Source organism: Mytilus edulis, chromosome 1 (genome assembly GCF_963676685.1).
Source record: "Mytilus edulis chromosome 1, xbMytEdul2.2, whole genome shotgun sequence".
NCBI lineage: Eukaryota > Metazoa > Mollusca > Bivalvia > Mytilida > Mytilidae > Mytilus > Mytilus edulis.
In genome coordinates, this window is record NC_092344.1 from 17,544,519 (window position 1) to 17,562,417 (window position 17,899).

Genomic DNA, 17,899 nt, shown 5'->3' on the forward strand with positions numbered 1-17,899 from the left:
GAAAAGTCCTTTCCTTATGAGGTGCTGGCCAAGTGTTGTTACTTTGTAGTCAAATTTTATCTGTTTTTATATGATTTCAAAAACCCAAGTAGAGTCAGGTGAGCGATACAGGCTCTTGAGAGCCTCTAGTTGTTATTATTATTATTATTTGTACATATAAATCACTTATCAAGTTTTCTTGTTTCAATTGTTTTCCTTTGTCATTTTTGGGCTTTTTATACATGTAGCTTGCTGTGTGGTATGGGTCTTACTCATTGTTGAAGGCAGTACAGTGACATAGTTGTTAATTTCTGTATCATTTTGTCTTTGGTGGACAGTTGTCTCATTGGCAATCATACCACATCTGCTTATATTTAAATGCATATCCCAATGAAACCAATGTACACAGTTACATACATATAACAAAAATGAAATCAATGCAGTTTTCCATCATTTTATATTCCAAAGAACTAGAGTAAATTTCTATGAAGTTTAATTATCTAAAATGCAACAACATCTATAAAGAGTAAAAGGTTTATTAAATTAAAAATATTAATTTATATTAAGCCCACAGAACAACATTTAGTTTATAATATAAGAGGAACAATAAGTTATGCTATAAATAATCTACATTCTGTTAACAATAAAGATATTAGGAAAAATGTTGGTCTAGAAAACTTCCAATTATTGTTGTTTCAATATAAAAACGTCATAAATATAAGTTATAAAAAATCTGTGAATACACATTCTTAGAATGCATTTAGATTGACATTTTTATTGTTAACAAGAAGTATACTAGACCATGTATTGCTGGGTTAGAATTCTCTATCTTATTCATATTCTGTGTATCACAGTATGATTTTTACATTGCACATTGTTATATTTTTTATCATCACAACATCCATATATATATATATATACAAATATTATAAATATTTCCCGTAGATTTGACAAAAATGAGCATATATAATGTTAGCAAACTTTCCCCTCTAAAAATAATTTACTCTCTTAGAGTTAATACATATGTATCTTTATACACAATCTTATTTAATGCGAACATGTCATATGTTTTGGCTACAGGAAAAAGACCCTAGTCTACTAGCATTATCAAACTACACAGCACAAGTGTTCTGAGAAAACAAAACAATGTCAATTATAAGATTTGGTTTTTTTGCCTATATATACCCAACACAATATCCATACAAAGTAGCAGTCTGTATTTTTTCCTCTTTGTGATCATTTTATGACCATATGCAATTTAGGAGTTCTAACTAATAATGTCTATACTTTTGCTGTAGGCTGTGATGTGTAGTCGATCTTGCATAAATTTTAGTAGTTATAGCTCTTAACTTTCTTCTACTAAAATCTTTAATTTTGACAATTTCAAGCTCATTTAAATGTATTCCTTAAGCTTTACCTTGCTATATAGGATCTGAATTAACCACTACAGGTCCAATTTTAATAGAAAATCTAACACAGGCTTATATTCAAGTCGTTATTTTCCTAAATAAATATCCAAATAATTGAGAGCAAAATGCAGAAGTAGTCAGACTAGGTCTTAAATGTGACAGAGGTGACAGAAATAATTCATTTCAGTGCATAGATAAAACAACATAAGCTAAGTCTGATGAACAGACCGAGTTATAAAAAACAATACTGGCCTAATGATACCACGAGGGCAGGCGATTCAAACTGTCTTTGCATTAAAGTCCTATGTTTTTACATAATTAAAGATAAAACCAATACATATAATTCCGTTTAAACCTGATATACTACTTATCGTTAAGTTACAAAAATCTTCTTTTTCTTGGTTTATATTACCATTCAATACAAGTTCATTATTGCTGTCAAGGTCTAATAGAAACAGCTTGTTGGAAGAAAACATGTTTGTGAAGTGATTTTTTGTCTACAATGTGTCTCACAATCATAATATGCTGTATGAACAGCTGTTTATGAAATTGAACCATCTTGAACTATATAATGAGTGAAGGAAGCAACTTATATATTATGGTAATAAAATAGAATTATATGCATTTGTTTACCAGATATAAAATTCACAAGAAATGAAGAACTAACACTTAGACAACATACATTAGAATCTGAATGCACTAACAATAAAAATATTGGTACCAGAAATGACAAGTTACAGAAACACCATATATGGTTCTTCTTGGGTGGTGTAAAAAGTTTGAAATGCTTACACAACACAAATTGGAAAATTAAAAAAAATCGTGAAAAAAATATTTTTAACATCTTGAATGCATAACAAAAAAAATGAATGCTATGAATATAGAGTTTTAGGAGTTTGTGTTGAGTAATTCAACTGCTTACTATTGTTTATTGTAGAATCATGGATATAAAAAAATCAAAAGAACAAATATGTTCAAGTTGTTTTTATAAAAAAAAAAGTGCAACCTTCCTATTGAACAAAAAAGAAAATATATTGTTCTGACAGGGCATAAATTGGACTGGAGTTATCTTTCTTGGCTCAATTGCATACAAATAAATATATATACAAAATGTAAACACCAGTCAAGAGTTCTTAATCAAAACGAATTTCAACCAGTTAATGACTCTGAAAAATCACAGCAAACATTGATACTTTTGCATGACAGAACATGCTCTTTCTTTGGCTTTCTTGTCATCAGTAACTATTGACGACTTCTTATGTAATATTATAACCCACTTAATACAACAACCACTGGTTTGAAAAACTGACAAATTCTGACAATAACAAAAGTTATGTCAGTTTCATGGGGAAAACCAACTTGAAAGTTGTGAACTATTCAGACAGCTAAAGTTTCAGATTCTTTTGTTGTGAGAATGTCTGCTGTTTCACAAATGCTTTCTTTATTTTCCTGGTGTGTTGATTCTATGATGTAAGGTGCAATTGTTTGCCTTCTATTTTGTCTTCTTTTCTTCCTATCTCCCATCATTCTTTGTAGCTGTTCAACTTTTTCTCTCAGTACTGGGTCATCTTTGACGACATCGTTTTGTTGAACTGAAATGAAGAAAATAATGTTAAAATGCATATCATACATTTGTTATAAAAATAGTTGTTAGTTTATTTTAACTTCCTATTTTTTAAAAAGTTTGTAGTTTTACTGTTGCATGTCAAAACTATCTAATTAAAATAAAATCCTTGAATTGCTCTCGTTCTGATATGTCGATAATTAGATTGAAATCAAAATGATTTGATTTTAGTTCTGTATTCAAAAAGTCTACAAATCCTTCTGTTTTAGAAAATGGGAATTGTTACTACAAATGTTCAATACTATAAATCAACTTATCTTTACAAGTAGAAAAAAATAGCACAAATATGTCAAACTTGGTTCTTCCCTTACATGAACACATTAAGAATTTAAAGAATTTGAAAATGAATTGTTGCAGAGGCAAGCAGAGTTTAGTAAATTGCAAGATAAAGTAGAAAAAAAAGTTGATTTAGGGTAAATTACTGGTATTTTAGGTCATCAAATAAAAAATAAGTGACTAATTTACTTTTAATGGTTAGCTCTTTTTGTCTTGGAAATAGTCTTTTTTCTAAACATGTTTTTATTTCCAGTAGTTTGATATTTACCTGTGTCTTGAGTCTTTGAGGTAGTCTTATTTAACTGGTCTCTTAAAGAACCAGCCCTAGCTATATCTATGTTTGGAGATGCTCCTAACAGATCATTCAATATATTAGCTATTGTACTTATATTACGTCTTGGCTGCCCATCTTTCTCTTGAACAGAAGGGTCTAAAACACCTGTAGATAAAAAAAGCAAGTTGATATAAAAATAAAAAGAAGATGTGGTATGATTGCTAATGAGACAACTCTCTACAAGAGACCAAATGACATTGAAATTAACAGCTATAGGTCACCGTATATATGGCCTTCAAGAATTGGTATTAATGTTATATTAGTCCAAAATTATTTCCATTATGTAAATTGATATTCTAGACTTATCCTTATAGACCTCTGTCCTAATAGTGCATCCATGAATTATTCAGAATAAAACATTAAAAAAAAACCAGGAAAGTAAGCTAACACTTTCTTCTTACTTAGTGATAGACAATTGCCATTACTCTTTCATCTTGAGTTCCATTTGAATTAAGGACTAAATTTCTAGAAATGTGAACCAGGATTCTTTAGCCTGATTTTTTCCATTTAAACATTATGTACCTTTTTCTTCTATTTTGTAGATTGCTGTTTTTTATTGTTCTATTTTACCCTGTTAGCCATATGGTCTATTTTATATTCCTATAGACCATGGCTAGTTAAAAGTTTTCTTAACTTCAAGATGTTGATTGTTTTAACTCCCCCCCCCCCCCCTCCCAAAAAAACCCACAGAAACTAACCTGAAAATGTCCCTGAGTATATGCCTTGGCCTAGATGTTGCATTCTGTGAATAACTGCACCCGAGTTATGTTGTGATGATGGTAATGAGGCTGGATGATTTGATGGTAAATCTGTATTCTGAAAGAAAGTTTAAGTCCATGTTAACTGTTGGTTCATTTGTGTTTTTCTGAATACAGGGACTCGGGAAATATAAACTTTGTAATCATTGTAACTAGGATTTCTATGCATACAAGCTTAGATAATATACATTGCCTTTAAAAACATCTTGGTGCCAATGTTAATTATTAATATAAATTGATAGGAAATTCTGAAAACAAATTGAATTGCAAATCTTTTTTTTCAAAAATTGTTTTGTTATTAATTAAGCCTTTAGTTGCCTCTTTAAATCGTTTCATATTTTCATGTTGAGAGGCCTTTTATAGTTGATGATATGGCATGGTCTTTTTCTCATTGTTGAAGGTCACATTACTGTTACCTGTAATTGCTTACATCCAATCATTTTATCTCTGGTGAATAGTTGTAACTTGTTTCATTGTCAATCATACCACATCTCTTTTTTTAATATTAATCAAGACCCTGTGATTCTGAACATCACACCATATTGGTTTTAATTACATTTCATATTGTACAAAATATATGGGAAATCTTTTGTCATATATAAATTGTACCTAAACTGACAGTCATGCATTAATTTCTATCAAAAGTATTCTATATAAAGAATGAGACAGGAATAGAAATATTAAAAATGACTCTATGATCGTCCTTCTCTATTTATCACACCCCTAACATTAACATTGTGATATGTTTAATTGGATATATCCTATAAATAGTCTTCTATATTTATGTTTGTCATTTATCAATCCTATTCTTTTACATGTTTTAACAGATACTACCGGTACAATGCCAATATGAAAGACGTAGGTTATATTTTTTTCAGAGAATTCCGTCATATATTTTAGTATAATACATTTATCAATGTTCTAATTAAGGCGTATCTTAGATTTAAAATGGTATTACAGAAATGTTGGTACATATTTGGCAACTTCACAGTTATGAACTACACAATTTCAGTTTATTTGACAATTTAAATCTTTAGATGGAACAAAATGAGTGTCTTATAGTAGCAGGTGCAAAATATCAATTCAACAAGAAGTAATAAAATTACCATAAATATCCAACTCTAAACATAATTGGTAGTTTTAATGTACTTATTAAGGCATATAAATGCGAAAATATACACCGATACTATTGAAAGTACCACAAAATGACTTTTTTGTTTGTCTATTTTAAATTAAAAGCAATGTTCTCCTCCTTCTTACATATCATTGTAACAACTTTAACATATTATTAAAACTATATATTTAAACTGAAATGAATAGAATGTTACTGCCGAACAGAATACGAATTGCTAGAGTACTTGTTTCTTTATTGATTTCTCTGTCTTTTAATTTTTTTTGTAATGTTTCCTTTCTTCAAGCTTAGGTCTATGTTTACAACTACGGAAAAAGGGAACCGTGCCTAATTGTAAACTTAGAAAGGAGTAGGTCCGGTAAGGACTCATTTTGGCCTCAAATTTCAGTTTCATCTGACGAAAGATTTTGACCACTTTTTAAAGACTTAAGTGTCTTTTTCACTTGATTTAATTAGTATAAGTGAAAGATTTTAACTGATTTAGTCATTAAAACGATCCGATTCAAGCTCAAATATGAAAAATCTCTCAAATATGCCAAAAAACGTCACTTTTCAGATAGTTTTTGTCAATAATGAAAGTGGCCACATCTGTGTTCATCCACAACCTTTATATATGTTATGTATTATCATAAAATACAACTTACATTTCAATATTAAGGATGAACACGAATGCGGCCACTTTCGTTTTACAAGGAAACCGTCTAAAATTTAACTAAAATGATAGAATTTTGAAGATTTCAGTAATTTAACATGACTTAATGGTGCTACAACCCGATATATGTGCATTGTATTGTCAAAAACAGCCCATATTTATGTAGCAGAAGCATTCAACTGTCCAATAAATAACTAAAAGTTTACATTTTAACAATTTTGTAAAACTGTTATATTTTGGGGCCAAAAAGGGGTCTTACCGGACCTACTCCTTTTATATAAAATAGTAAGAATCGAAACAAATGTTAAACAATTCTGCAAGATTAAGCAAATCAAGCAGATCTAATATAGCAATAGGGGAAAACCAGCTTCTTTTTAGATATTTATTTGATTTGTATAAAAGGTTATATTGTTAGTTTACAGTCTGGTAGGATTAAACTTTGCTTGGTACAAGAGAGTCTTATAATACAAAGATCATGACACAAATCTTTATTGTGTTTTAATGCTCTTACACTTTTAATTAATTTGGCTTTCAAAGTTCTTGCTTGTGTGTCTCACAAGGTTACTCCAGAAATGGATTGTAAACACTGAAACAGGCATAATACATTCAAATAAAGGAATTTCTCATTTCCCTTTTTTTTTATTTTGATTTATTTTCTATAACAATTTTAACAAAAATTATTAAATCAGAATTACCAATATGCTTATTTTGGACATGATCATGATTTTAACCTTTGATGAGTATTTAATGTTTCTTTCTATTTTCATCTTGGTCCCAGGCTCTGATAATAAATCATCCTTATTTTTCCAAACAGATAGTGAGTTTTCATCCATAATGCATCAGGCTATACTCTCATGTATTAGAAGTCATATATTCCCGTAAACATCAAGTCTATATAAGATACATACCTTCACACAGTGATCATGTAATGGTAGTGATATATTCTTGTAAACATCAAGTCTATATATTATACATACCTTGACACAGTGTTCATATTGTCTGTAGTTTGTGAAGCTGTTATGATCAGGAGTAGTTGTTGTCGGTGATGGTACTTCTTGATGATCTTTGACGGGAGGATTAGATGGGACTTTAACAGGAGCTGGACGGTGATGTCTACGACTTTGGTACGTTGATAGTTGGAGTTGAATGAACACAATGTGGTCAGCTACTCTCATTCCCAGCACTAATGGGGCTTTACCAGACAGGAAATCATTCACCTGATATCAAAGATTTCAGCATTTAATAGTTACAAAAACATATTCATATATGAAATTAAACATGCTTTATACATGTGTTTTGACCAAATGCCTTTATTTAGTAAGGTTTTTTAGGGATAGATGTTAAATTTGCAGAGAGAAACATTTTCAAATAAAAGCCCTGTTAAAACATCTCCTTTAATTTGTATAAAAAAAATCTGCAGGTTTTTGTAATGGCTTTTATAATGGATATGTGTTCATTTATAAACTTCTATATGGTTTGGGCTATAAGTTCAATGCAACTTAACTTTTCAAAATTCTGCTTGTCAAAAACATGCATGAAATATGTGCTACTGGACATTAATCCACCAAAAATCAATCAATCAGAAGTCTTCCATGGAATGTCACGAATTGAATAAAAGTTAGCTGATGGTATTTAAATGATCATTTATATGTTACATGTTATATTTTAATAATAAGGTCCTTGTAATTCAACCATTTATGTTAAGAGTAATATCTTATTTACACCGTCCATGTACCTATATACTTCACTCCAACTTTTCTGATAGGTTTTGGGGAAAGCTCTTATGTTCTGAATTGTGCATGAAATATGTGCCGCTGGACATTTAGCATCCAACAATCATTCACTCTTATGTTTGATAAATGGTTTTGTCATACATTTTAACAGATGCTGGTATTTTAATTGGGGTATAGGGAATCTAACAATCTAATCCGTGGGCATCTGTGTACCTTAGAAATATTTTTTGGGGGTATTTAGTCACACTAACCTGAGAATCGGTTAAACTTTCTAAAGCTTTTAAAACATTGGAATCATCCTTCTGAAACTGAAATAAAATATATAGATTTTAGTGGACAAGTACTAACTTAAGATATTATTCATGATGTAATAATAAGACATGAAATAACAACATGAGGTGTATAAAGGTGGGTGTTTTGAAAGTTAGTCGTAAACAACATTGCAAAAGATATATTTTTTAAACTCAAATTCAGGGAAGTACTGGCCATGGTGGAATTTCCATTGAATGTATAAATACATTTTGTAGAACTAACAGGATATAGAATTTCCTTAAAGCCCAATTATTTGTTTATTTTCTCTCTATTTACTTTGATATGTTAAGTAAACTTTTATCTACCCAATAAAAGAACTTGTACGTAAACTGGGTTAAACTTTTCTTTGTGCATTTTGTTAAGCTTGGGTACACATGTTTCACCTAATATTTTTCCAGATATATCGTGACTTACTGTTAATCCACTTTCTAAATGCGGTATAAGAGTAATTTTGCTGTTATCTGTTATGTTATTTTCTCTTAGAGTTCCATGGTTCAGTAATCTGTAAAAGATTTGACGGTTACTGTTAAAACATATATATTCTTACATGATCATAATTATTTTCATAGCATGATATATAAATTATTTGGCAATTGTATACAACTAAAATGGTTTCAAAGATTTTTTATTTACATGGATTTTACATGTACTCGATATTATATAATGATAGTTATTTCTAAAGTCTAAAACAAATTTATCATATACTTGATCTGAAAAGACAAATTGAGAACAAGGACAAACCAATCATAATTATATCTTAAAGATGTATTGAAGTGGATCTGATGTCCATACACGAACTAGATTAAACGCCTACATGGTGTAACAAGTTGTAATTGTCATAATAGGTATTAAATTTAACAACAATCCAAGCAACCCTATTGCTTATATAGTAAACAAAATGTAACAAGGCCACAGTGCATTTAATGGTTGTATGGCGTAAAAACTTCCTTATGAAGAAAGAATGTCATCAGCCGAGTTATTGAGTATTTGTACATATATTTCAAATAAAATTCGCCTCTGTGAAAATGGTAGACATGTTATTTTCAAAGGAGGCGATGGGTCGAGCTAGCATTAAAGACTTCAACATTGAAATAACTCGTTTTAATGCCGTTTGTCTTTTGTTCTTACGCAATTTTATTAGACATTTTTGAAGTTCAGCAGACAAGTCGCACAAAACAACAACGTGTAATTACAAAAGTCATAGAGAAAAATATGTCAGATCATATATACGAGACTACTATTACAAAAAAGCAAGTTTAAAATATTAGTCTTAGTATATTACCAGACCACTTCGTCATTGTTTTGTGTGACCTTTGATCGGTATATATATGTCAGCTGCCCATAAGTAAAACTTTATAACATTAACCACCTACATATATATATTATCATTATGATAATACTGACTTAAGAATTCCCAACATCCTACATGTATAGATGTTTGTTTAGCATATCACTTTGTATACATATGATTAAATACGACCATGTCTTTAGGCTATCAAAGTGAATGAAGGTATAATATACATTGTCTGCTTGTTTTGGTTTGCTTGTACTAAACTTTAAACTTTAAATATAATTATGAAACATCGGTGTTTAAACCTCCAGTCACAAATATTACATGCATACCAGATCATGTTAATGTAGTTTGAATATGAACACTGCTCTACTAGATCGACACACCGAGTTCGATTTTTAATGTGGTAATTCACAAGGTAAAGGCCTAAATCAGTAAATGTCACATGCTTAGCGGAGAGGCAGTAAATCGGGAACAATTTTCAAACGTTGATTTGACTGGTTGGGATCGAACCCACGACCCCCGCACTTGGGATTAATGGTGTAGCAATGTCCAATACACAATTTCAGTATGATTTGAACGCTGACATTGAAAGTAATTTGATAAAGTGTAATGTAAGAGGTTGTTATTATATAATTAAGTCAGATCAACATGACGGTTTATTTGGGGAGTTTTATGTACAATTTGAAACCGTCCCATTAGCTTTAATAAAGTGTTCATATGAAATGATTGCGCTTCTTATTAATGATAGTTAATTATGCGGTTCATTTTTTTTTTATTGTTATAAAGATCCATTGGGACTTAAAATTTCAGAAAATTCCCAACACCATAAATGATATGGATTTTGTTGAAACATTTAATTCAGTTATGTCATGGATTTTGTAGGAAAAAAATAATGTAGTCACGCTTTCTTGATACCACACACAAAAACACAGATGTATACACTATTTATGTATATTACCTAGACAATATATACACGTGATTTTTAAAGGTATATAATCGATGCTACATTTACGTCTGTTGAAATGGATATTCATTTCGAAGTATCAAATATACCAACTATCAAAATAGAGAGAGGATGACCTTCCACGGCTTTGTTCTTTACGTCGCTAACATGTGAACGCAATATGTGAAAATTTAAGAAGAAAGTTGGAAGATCAATTAAATTTTAAGTTTTCCATTACTATTTTTACATCAGTATTTTTGATATTTTTTTTATCTAATGCGATTTGGGACACCACTTTGCCCCCCCCCCCCCCTCCTTTTTCATTGTGATAAATATCAACCATCCAAATCACATGTGCACCTTCTGAAGAAAGCCTTTGAACAGGATGAAAAATAATAATAATGAGATTTGGACAGCACTTTCTCCCTCTTTCAATACTATAAATATCAACCATTCAAATGACGCCTCTTGAACATGATGAAGAAAAATAATAATGCCGGTGATTTGGGACAGCACTTTTCCCTCTTTTTATTTCGATAAATATTAACCATCAGAAGACAACTTTTGAACAGGATGAAGAAACTGATAACTAAACAAAGGTCAATAAAAAATAATGATGATAAAATCAGAATCGTCATATAGAATTTTTTTTAAGTACAATGAAATGAGAAAGTAATTGTTATTAATTATTATAACGTCTCGAGACGAGCCTACAGAAAAGTCTTGCCTACTGTTTTATATAACTTCCTTTTATTTTGACATTTGGAATGTAGTGCATTGACATCACTGGAGAGAGGATTAATTGTCAATAACTGCCTTCTACATTCACTAAGATGTTTATTTGTATTAGAAGGTGAAGGTTACATCTTATACAAACTCTTGACATTAAAACCATCCGCTTAATTTATCCATTGACGTCAGTCATTGATCTAACAGTCTCGTATGTTTTTGTCAGCCCCGGGCTGTCTAATCAGTATCTCCCACTAATCAGAAATTCTAAAGTGATGACGATTTCATAGAAAAGCCAAACTTTAACGTCCATACTTTAGCATTGTACGTCTGGTTAATAGATTAGATCGTATTTATATTTTCCCATTCATACTCTCCATTTATTATGATAATTTAGTCTGTTTACTATTGAATCATTAGAGGGAAAATATGGTATAATATTCATTCAACGCATGATTCAGTGTTATAAGTCAGTATTTATGAAACATAAGCGATTCACTTTTTAATATCATATTTAAACGTCCTTCATGACTTGTTGACTATCTCGCAAATCATACCATAAATGGTAATATGACCTTATATTCTGAATGATCTTATATAAGTATTGTTTATTGAAATTTATTACTATTTATGTACTAGATTACACTAAATGAACCGTAATGATTCAGCGTATTGGTTGTCGAATTAGTGAAAGTACGACTCCCGTGGTATTAGTGCGGAAGTAATAGAAATTTGATTTAAGGATTGTAATATACTTAATTTAGATAGATCTGCATATATGGAAAGAGGGTAGGGATGATTCTATCCATCATGGTTTACTTTTGATAATTAAACACTGCATGGGATCGACAATAGAGGTAAAAGTCGGAGTGTATTGCCCCTATTGTCACATGAAATATTCTTTGTGAAAGGATGGGGAAAAAATTAAGCAGTCACAGAATAGTAAATACACTTGAAGAAGAAATATGTAAATTGATCAATTCCAGATAATATGATCCTGTGCTGCAGTGGCGGATCCATCGGAGGGGTCCGGGGGTTGGAAGTTCGATCCCCCTTTTTTGGACGATCAATGCATTTGAATGGGGTCATTTGGTTGGCCTTCCCCTTTTTCTCCTAGGTTGAGAACCTCCCTTTTAAAAATAGCTGCATCCGCCCCCTGTGCTGATTGTGCTTCAAACATTTATGATCATTATCAACACTCTCATTTAATTTAATAAAACATTCCTAATGTATAAACATGACAAAAATAAAATAACAACTAAGACGAAATGATAAGATATTGACCTATTATAAGGTCATTAATCATGCACGTGATGATGTGTTTAAAAAGGCAATTTTAGTCGTAGTAATATACTTCACCCTCGCATAAATAAGTTTAAAGACATCAAATATGTAACGCACTCCTAATTTATGTCGTGTGGTGTACCATATTTATTTTTGTCTTCACACCTTGTAACATATTCATTTTAATAGGTTATATCAGTGACAAATATTGGTTTGCTCCTGTTTATATTGAATTCTTAAATCGTCATTTAGTGCAGAATTTGCACTCATCTTTTGTGTTGACCTAACTTATTAGCAGGTGAATTTGGTCTCCTATAGTGTCATAGCGGAGCTTATTAACTAGAACCAAACTTAGTTCAAACAATTATCACCTTTCAACATTTTTTATTAATATAAAGGTTACCACTGCTTTGGCATAGTTCTAAGGTCGGTATAAGTCCGAATTTCTGTCTTCATCCATGACTTAGACTGATCTGTGGTTATTCAAACTGTATCTTTTTTAAAATAATAAATTGGGTATTCATACTATTATCCTTTACGTGATTGTTCTAGGAAAAGGAAACACGTAACAAATTTTCAGCAAACTTTTAAATAATATCATTAAATTACAATACAACATACTCTCCACTTTGCAATACAATCCACGCCATGTAATTGTAAAGTTGATAAATTCCGCATTTCCTTAAGAAACATGTAAAGTTAAAGGTTAAATAATAAAGAAATAAAGAGTATTCTACTGGGCATCATTACTGCTGGCATTTCATGCTATATTGCAATTATAGCTGACCACGTAAAGGTCAACACTTTATTGCTAAAATATAGTGTGCCTAACATAGTCATTAAGTAAAAGGTCAACTCAATATTAATATTTTTCTTAGAAGTAAACATTTATGAGAAGACGGTATTAATACTTGCGATTGAAATGTCTTGTCCAGCTTGTTGCGGATATTGATTATCGTTACTCTTTAAAAGTTTCATTATGTAGCTCTTATATTGAGAATTTCGTAAACAAGTTTACCCCTGGGATCCTCAACAAAATTTTAACTTGTAGTGGAGTCTAAACCAAGGTGAAATGGTTACATATGTACTGTACAAATAAATCTTTAAAGTGTTTTATGTAATTTTTATATCTTCTTTTTTACAATTAAAAGCTGTTCAGGCTTAATATGTACTAGTCATTTATATTACTTGATACCAATTGGAACAAATAGTTGTTAGGAGCCCATACAACTATTCCATTTAATACCAAATAAATCAGAGTACAATAGTGCTGTTTCGCTGCTCTTCGTCCTTAAAATCGGACCAAGTCTTCAACAATGAATGAATTAGGATTTCACAATTTTTATAAAGATGAGATACTTCAATAGATTCCGGGATAAGGCTCAATCCTCTAACAGAAAACACGTAGAGGTTATCACTCCAAATGCCGAATCTGTTGGAACGTTGCTACACATAGACGAAAAGTTTACAATGGGAAAAGTTAAGTTGTCTCTTTTTCTCTCGTCTCATTTACACCAGGTTATACACAGAATAAAAATGACACATTAGCAAATTTCACGAGTTAAATAAAGATGTTAATATTAAGTAATTGTTTTATCTAAGATTCCAGTACAGTCTTCACTAATTAAAATTTAACTTAATAGCAACGATGGTATTTATTTGATTACCGCTTGCAATACAATAAAACAGTGAATTGTAAATGTCATTTAAAAGTTCACTTCTCGACATTTTATACTTCACTATATGAACATTTTGATATTTGCTAAAATGCTTAGATCAGACTGACTATCATATTGAATTATAACCATTTTTATTGTGATGTATAACTACCGTATGACCTTTCGTTTTATGAGGAGTAAGTTGAATTCCTACTTTGATATATGTCAATATAATCATCTTGCATTGATAGATGACCTTTTAAATCAACTGAGGTGTATCTTGAAAGAAAAAATGTTAATTTATTTCCAAGCCTTGATGCAGAGATGTACGTCATAGAATTTTTACGTGATTTAATCGAACTTCAGATCATATTTATGTTTTCTTTAAGAACCAATTGAAGAAACGAATCGATGTTTAGTGTTATTGCAAGATTTTGACATAACTTGTTGCAAAAATGTATTTGCATACAGAATGTACCATATATACCTTGATGAAATGTATAAAAAAAAATGAGGAGGAGGCGAGATTGGTTTATTTGGATTTAGCGTTGTCCTCCTCCACAGAAATAACTTATAGCCCTCCTGCCAACTTCAGTTCATTTTACTCTGTGTGTAAGATTTTACTGTGTTATATTTATGATAACTTCTCTTTACGTATTTACTTCGTATATATAGGAAGTCCTATATTTTGAACCTTGTATGAGAAAACGTGATGTTTCAAATAGTTCACCTTGGCGAATGTAAAATAAACAATAATACATATTATATGTACCTACAATGTACTTATTGGTTATGGTTGAGAGAAGATGTTATACTTCAACAAAATATGCATTAAATAATTTGTCAAAATTGTAACACAGTAAACTCTTATGTGGAAGTCATTGACACAGATCATGTTTGAAGGTTTATGACCCCCCTTCTTAGCTTCCCACACAGACTATTGCCAAATTTTTGTGGAGGTGTTTCATGACTGATAATTTACAGCTGTTGCACGGCCTCCTTACGTACAGTAGTGTTACATATTAACAAGAAAATCGACACATGGTCAGCTAACTCATAAATAAATGTATAAAGTGTCAATATAACAACTTGTCTATGATTAAACGTAACAAACTGACATTTAGTTCAGTTCATTCCATGTTTCTAAATTTACATACATCTGTTTCAAGATATGAAAAGGTCAACGTAAGCGTCATATTTAATGCCACGACCTTTATCAGACACGAATAAATATATTCGTATGTAAGATTTCATGTAAATGTTGACAATGTTTGAAAATGTATTACCATAGACAACCTAAAATAACGTTTAATAATCAAACATATCGGCTTGGAATAACTCTGACATTACAATAATTGTTGCACCAATCTTGTGGTTTTTGTAATGCATTACTATAAAATAATGTTTTGCGGTTGTATTTAATGCCTAGAGTTTATTTATATAAATCGTTGATCATTAACTGATGTGGCTTTTCTAGTGTCAGTAATGATTGTAGGTTCTCTCGTGGGGACGCTTACAATTTACAATAAATATCGTATAGTTAAATCAATATTCTCAAAAGAATACTTCATTATTGTGGCAAAAGGCTCCGTTTACAATGAATGTCTGGTGATGTATAATAGATCAGCTTTTGGAATCTGCCTTCAAAAGCCCCGTTTGTGGTTAACCGCAGTTCAGATTAGATATACAACATAATGACATATATCTCAAAACTGTTATTGGAAACAGAAGTGTAGGCGGTAATTCACAGCTGATAAGCCGGGACATCAATTTTAAATACAGCATTGTTATAAGATGCTTATAATATATTTTGACATGGATGCTACTGTCATTAAGATTTACGACAATTTTCAAACAAAGAAACGTTAAATGGACTCGTATTCAAACAGAAACTATAAAATCTTAGCATGTATAAAATTCGAAACAGCGTACGTATTACTAAATGTTTATTTCTTTGTAGAATTTTCTAATACACTTTTATCCGAAAACCGTATTTCCGACCATTGTGCTCTTAAATATGATTTGTTATACTATTCATTGAACGTACATATAATTATTAACAGAAGAAACAACAAACAATGATGCCCATTGATTCCTGACCTTTTCAATCTAAAAGCATTGGTATTGATTGCAGGTTTAAATGTAATGATTGCAAACGTAATGGAGATAGACTGAAAGAATCACAATATTAAGAGCTATTCTGATGGACCCAAGAGAAAATGTAGGACGTAGAAATTTGTCTGCTCATCGGAAATTGAAAATCGGGACCGAAAGAAATGTCAATTTAATATTCTGCAGTGATTTTAACTGTTTATATGCCTTTGACCCTCTTAAGAATGTAACTTGTGTTAATTAAAGATGAATTTTAAAAAGCAGAAACATTGCAACAGTTATTATTAGACTAATTTTAAAAACATCTTATCCAGCGTACACAAACTTATCTTTAATTAAACCACTTAAGAGTAGTCTGTAGTAACTAAATATTGATATAATACATGAAAATGCTATTTCCAAATTCAACCAGGTGATTGAGAAATGTAAATTTCATTTACTGATCACTATCGATAAAAGAATATGTAGGTCAATGAGTCAGCTGATTGCCCCCGTGGACTGGGTCATATTCATCGGTGAGTGTGCCACCCTTTCCTTCAAATCGATATTGTTAAGGAGTGAAAGTCATTATACCATTCAACACAAGGAAGTTTAAACTATTTTATATACTTCCAAGAAAGAGTAACTTAAAAAAAGACCTCGTCTGCTTGAACGGTTGCACTTTGGAGTGCATTATGATTTTAACATGATAAGTGCAGCATAATTAAAGAAAACCCACAAACCTTTTCATTACCTAATGAAAAAGCATTTAAAGCAATCTACAGCACTTAAAACATTATTATTTAGGCTTATTCCGGGTGTGACTATATAGTGCTTAAAAAGTTTTAAAGTACTACAACTTTGGTTCCTACCTGTTTTTATGCAGTAACTTGATCCGCTCATGTTGTATACGCAGTTTTCTTGAAATAAAGTACTTCAGTCCTTGCACAGTTTCGTTTCCGGACACTTTGAGTTCAAGTTTTCCACCCGTTGTAGGGCAAATAAATATGCGCGTGTGGTTTGCTCGTGAAAAATCATTGTTATTTTGTGCATGACAGCAAGTTACACTTTCCTTATTTTCCATTTTCCAAAATGCTTGCTTTATTAAAATTTACACACTCACTTCAAGATTTTAAGCACACAATGAAATATCAAATGTTTATGTTCAGCGAGTTATAACTGGGAAACGTCCAACGAAGATATGCTAAGTGCAGATAAGTTTTCGATAGTAAAGTGTAGTCCTTTCCGTACAAAAATGATGTATGCAGTTCACTAGAAACAAATAAATTCGATAAGAAATATTGGGCTATTGCCACTTATTTTCACAGAATATTTGGATATGGAACAAAAAGTTAAAACTCGTCCGTATATATGTTATTGATATCCCTCTTGAAAATAGACTCGTCCGTTACTATCAACCGTGAAACCGCAAATACGTCAATGGGAAAAATCACGTGTTATTGTTTTCCTTAAACATCGATGAGAGCTATTGATCTATGTACTAGTGTTTATAATGACATGGATTTGTTGTGACGATGCTCAAAAACAAAGAATTAGGAAATGCATATTATTATTTATCAAAATACATTAATTACCACTGGGAAGTTTCGTCACAGTTTGTTTATTACATATTGTGCAACAAGTGTACACAGTTGTTAACCTGCATGTATGAAAACAACGGCAAATGAATT

At 31.0% G+C, this 17,899-nt stretch overlaps 1 protein-coding gene across 1 annotated transcript; it reads right to left on the reverse strand.

The window, feature by feature from the left end:
• Window positions 1-419: 419 nt before the first annotated feature.
• LOC139526196 (midnolin-like) lies at window positions 420-17,689 on the reverse strand. Its single transcript, XM_071321326.1, has 7 exons — window positions 17,081-17,689; window positions 8,624-8,711; window positions 8,149-8,205; window positions 7,142-7,381; window positions 4,321-4,438; window positions 3,557-3,727; window positions 420-2,980 (listed from the first exon to the last, which is right to left on the reverse strand). Exons 1-7 carry the CDS (start codon window positions 17,290-17,292, stop codon window positions 2,766-2,768), a joined length of 1,101 nt encoding a protein of 366 aa, XP_071177427.1. The 5' UTR covers window positions 17,293-17,689; the 3' UTR covers window positions 420-2,765.
• Between the last annotated feature and the right edge of the window lie 210 nt (window positions 17,690-17,899).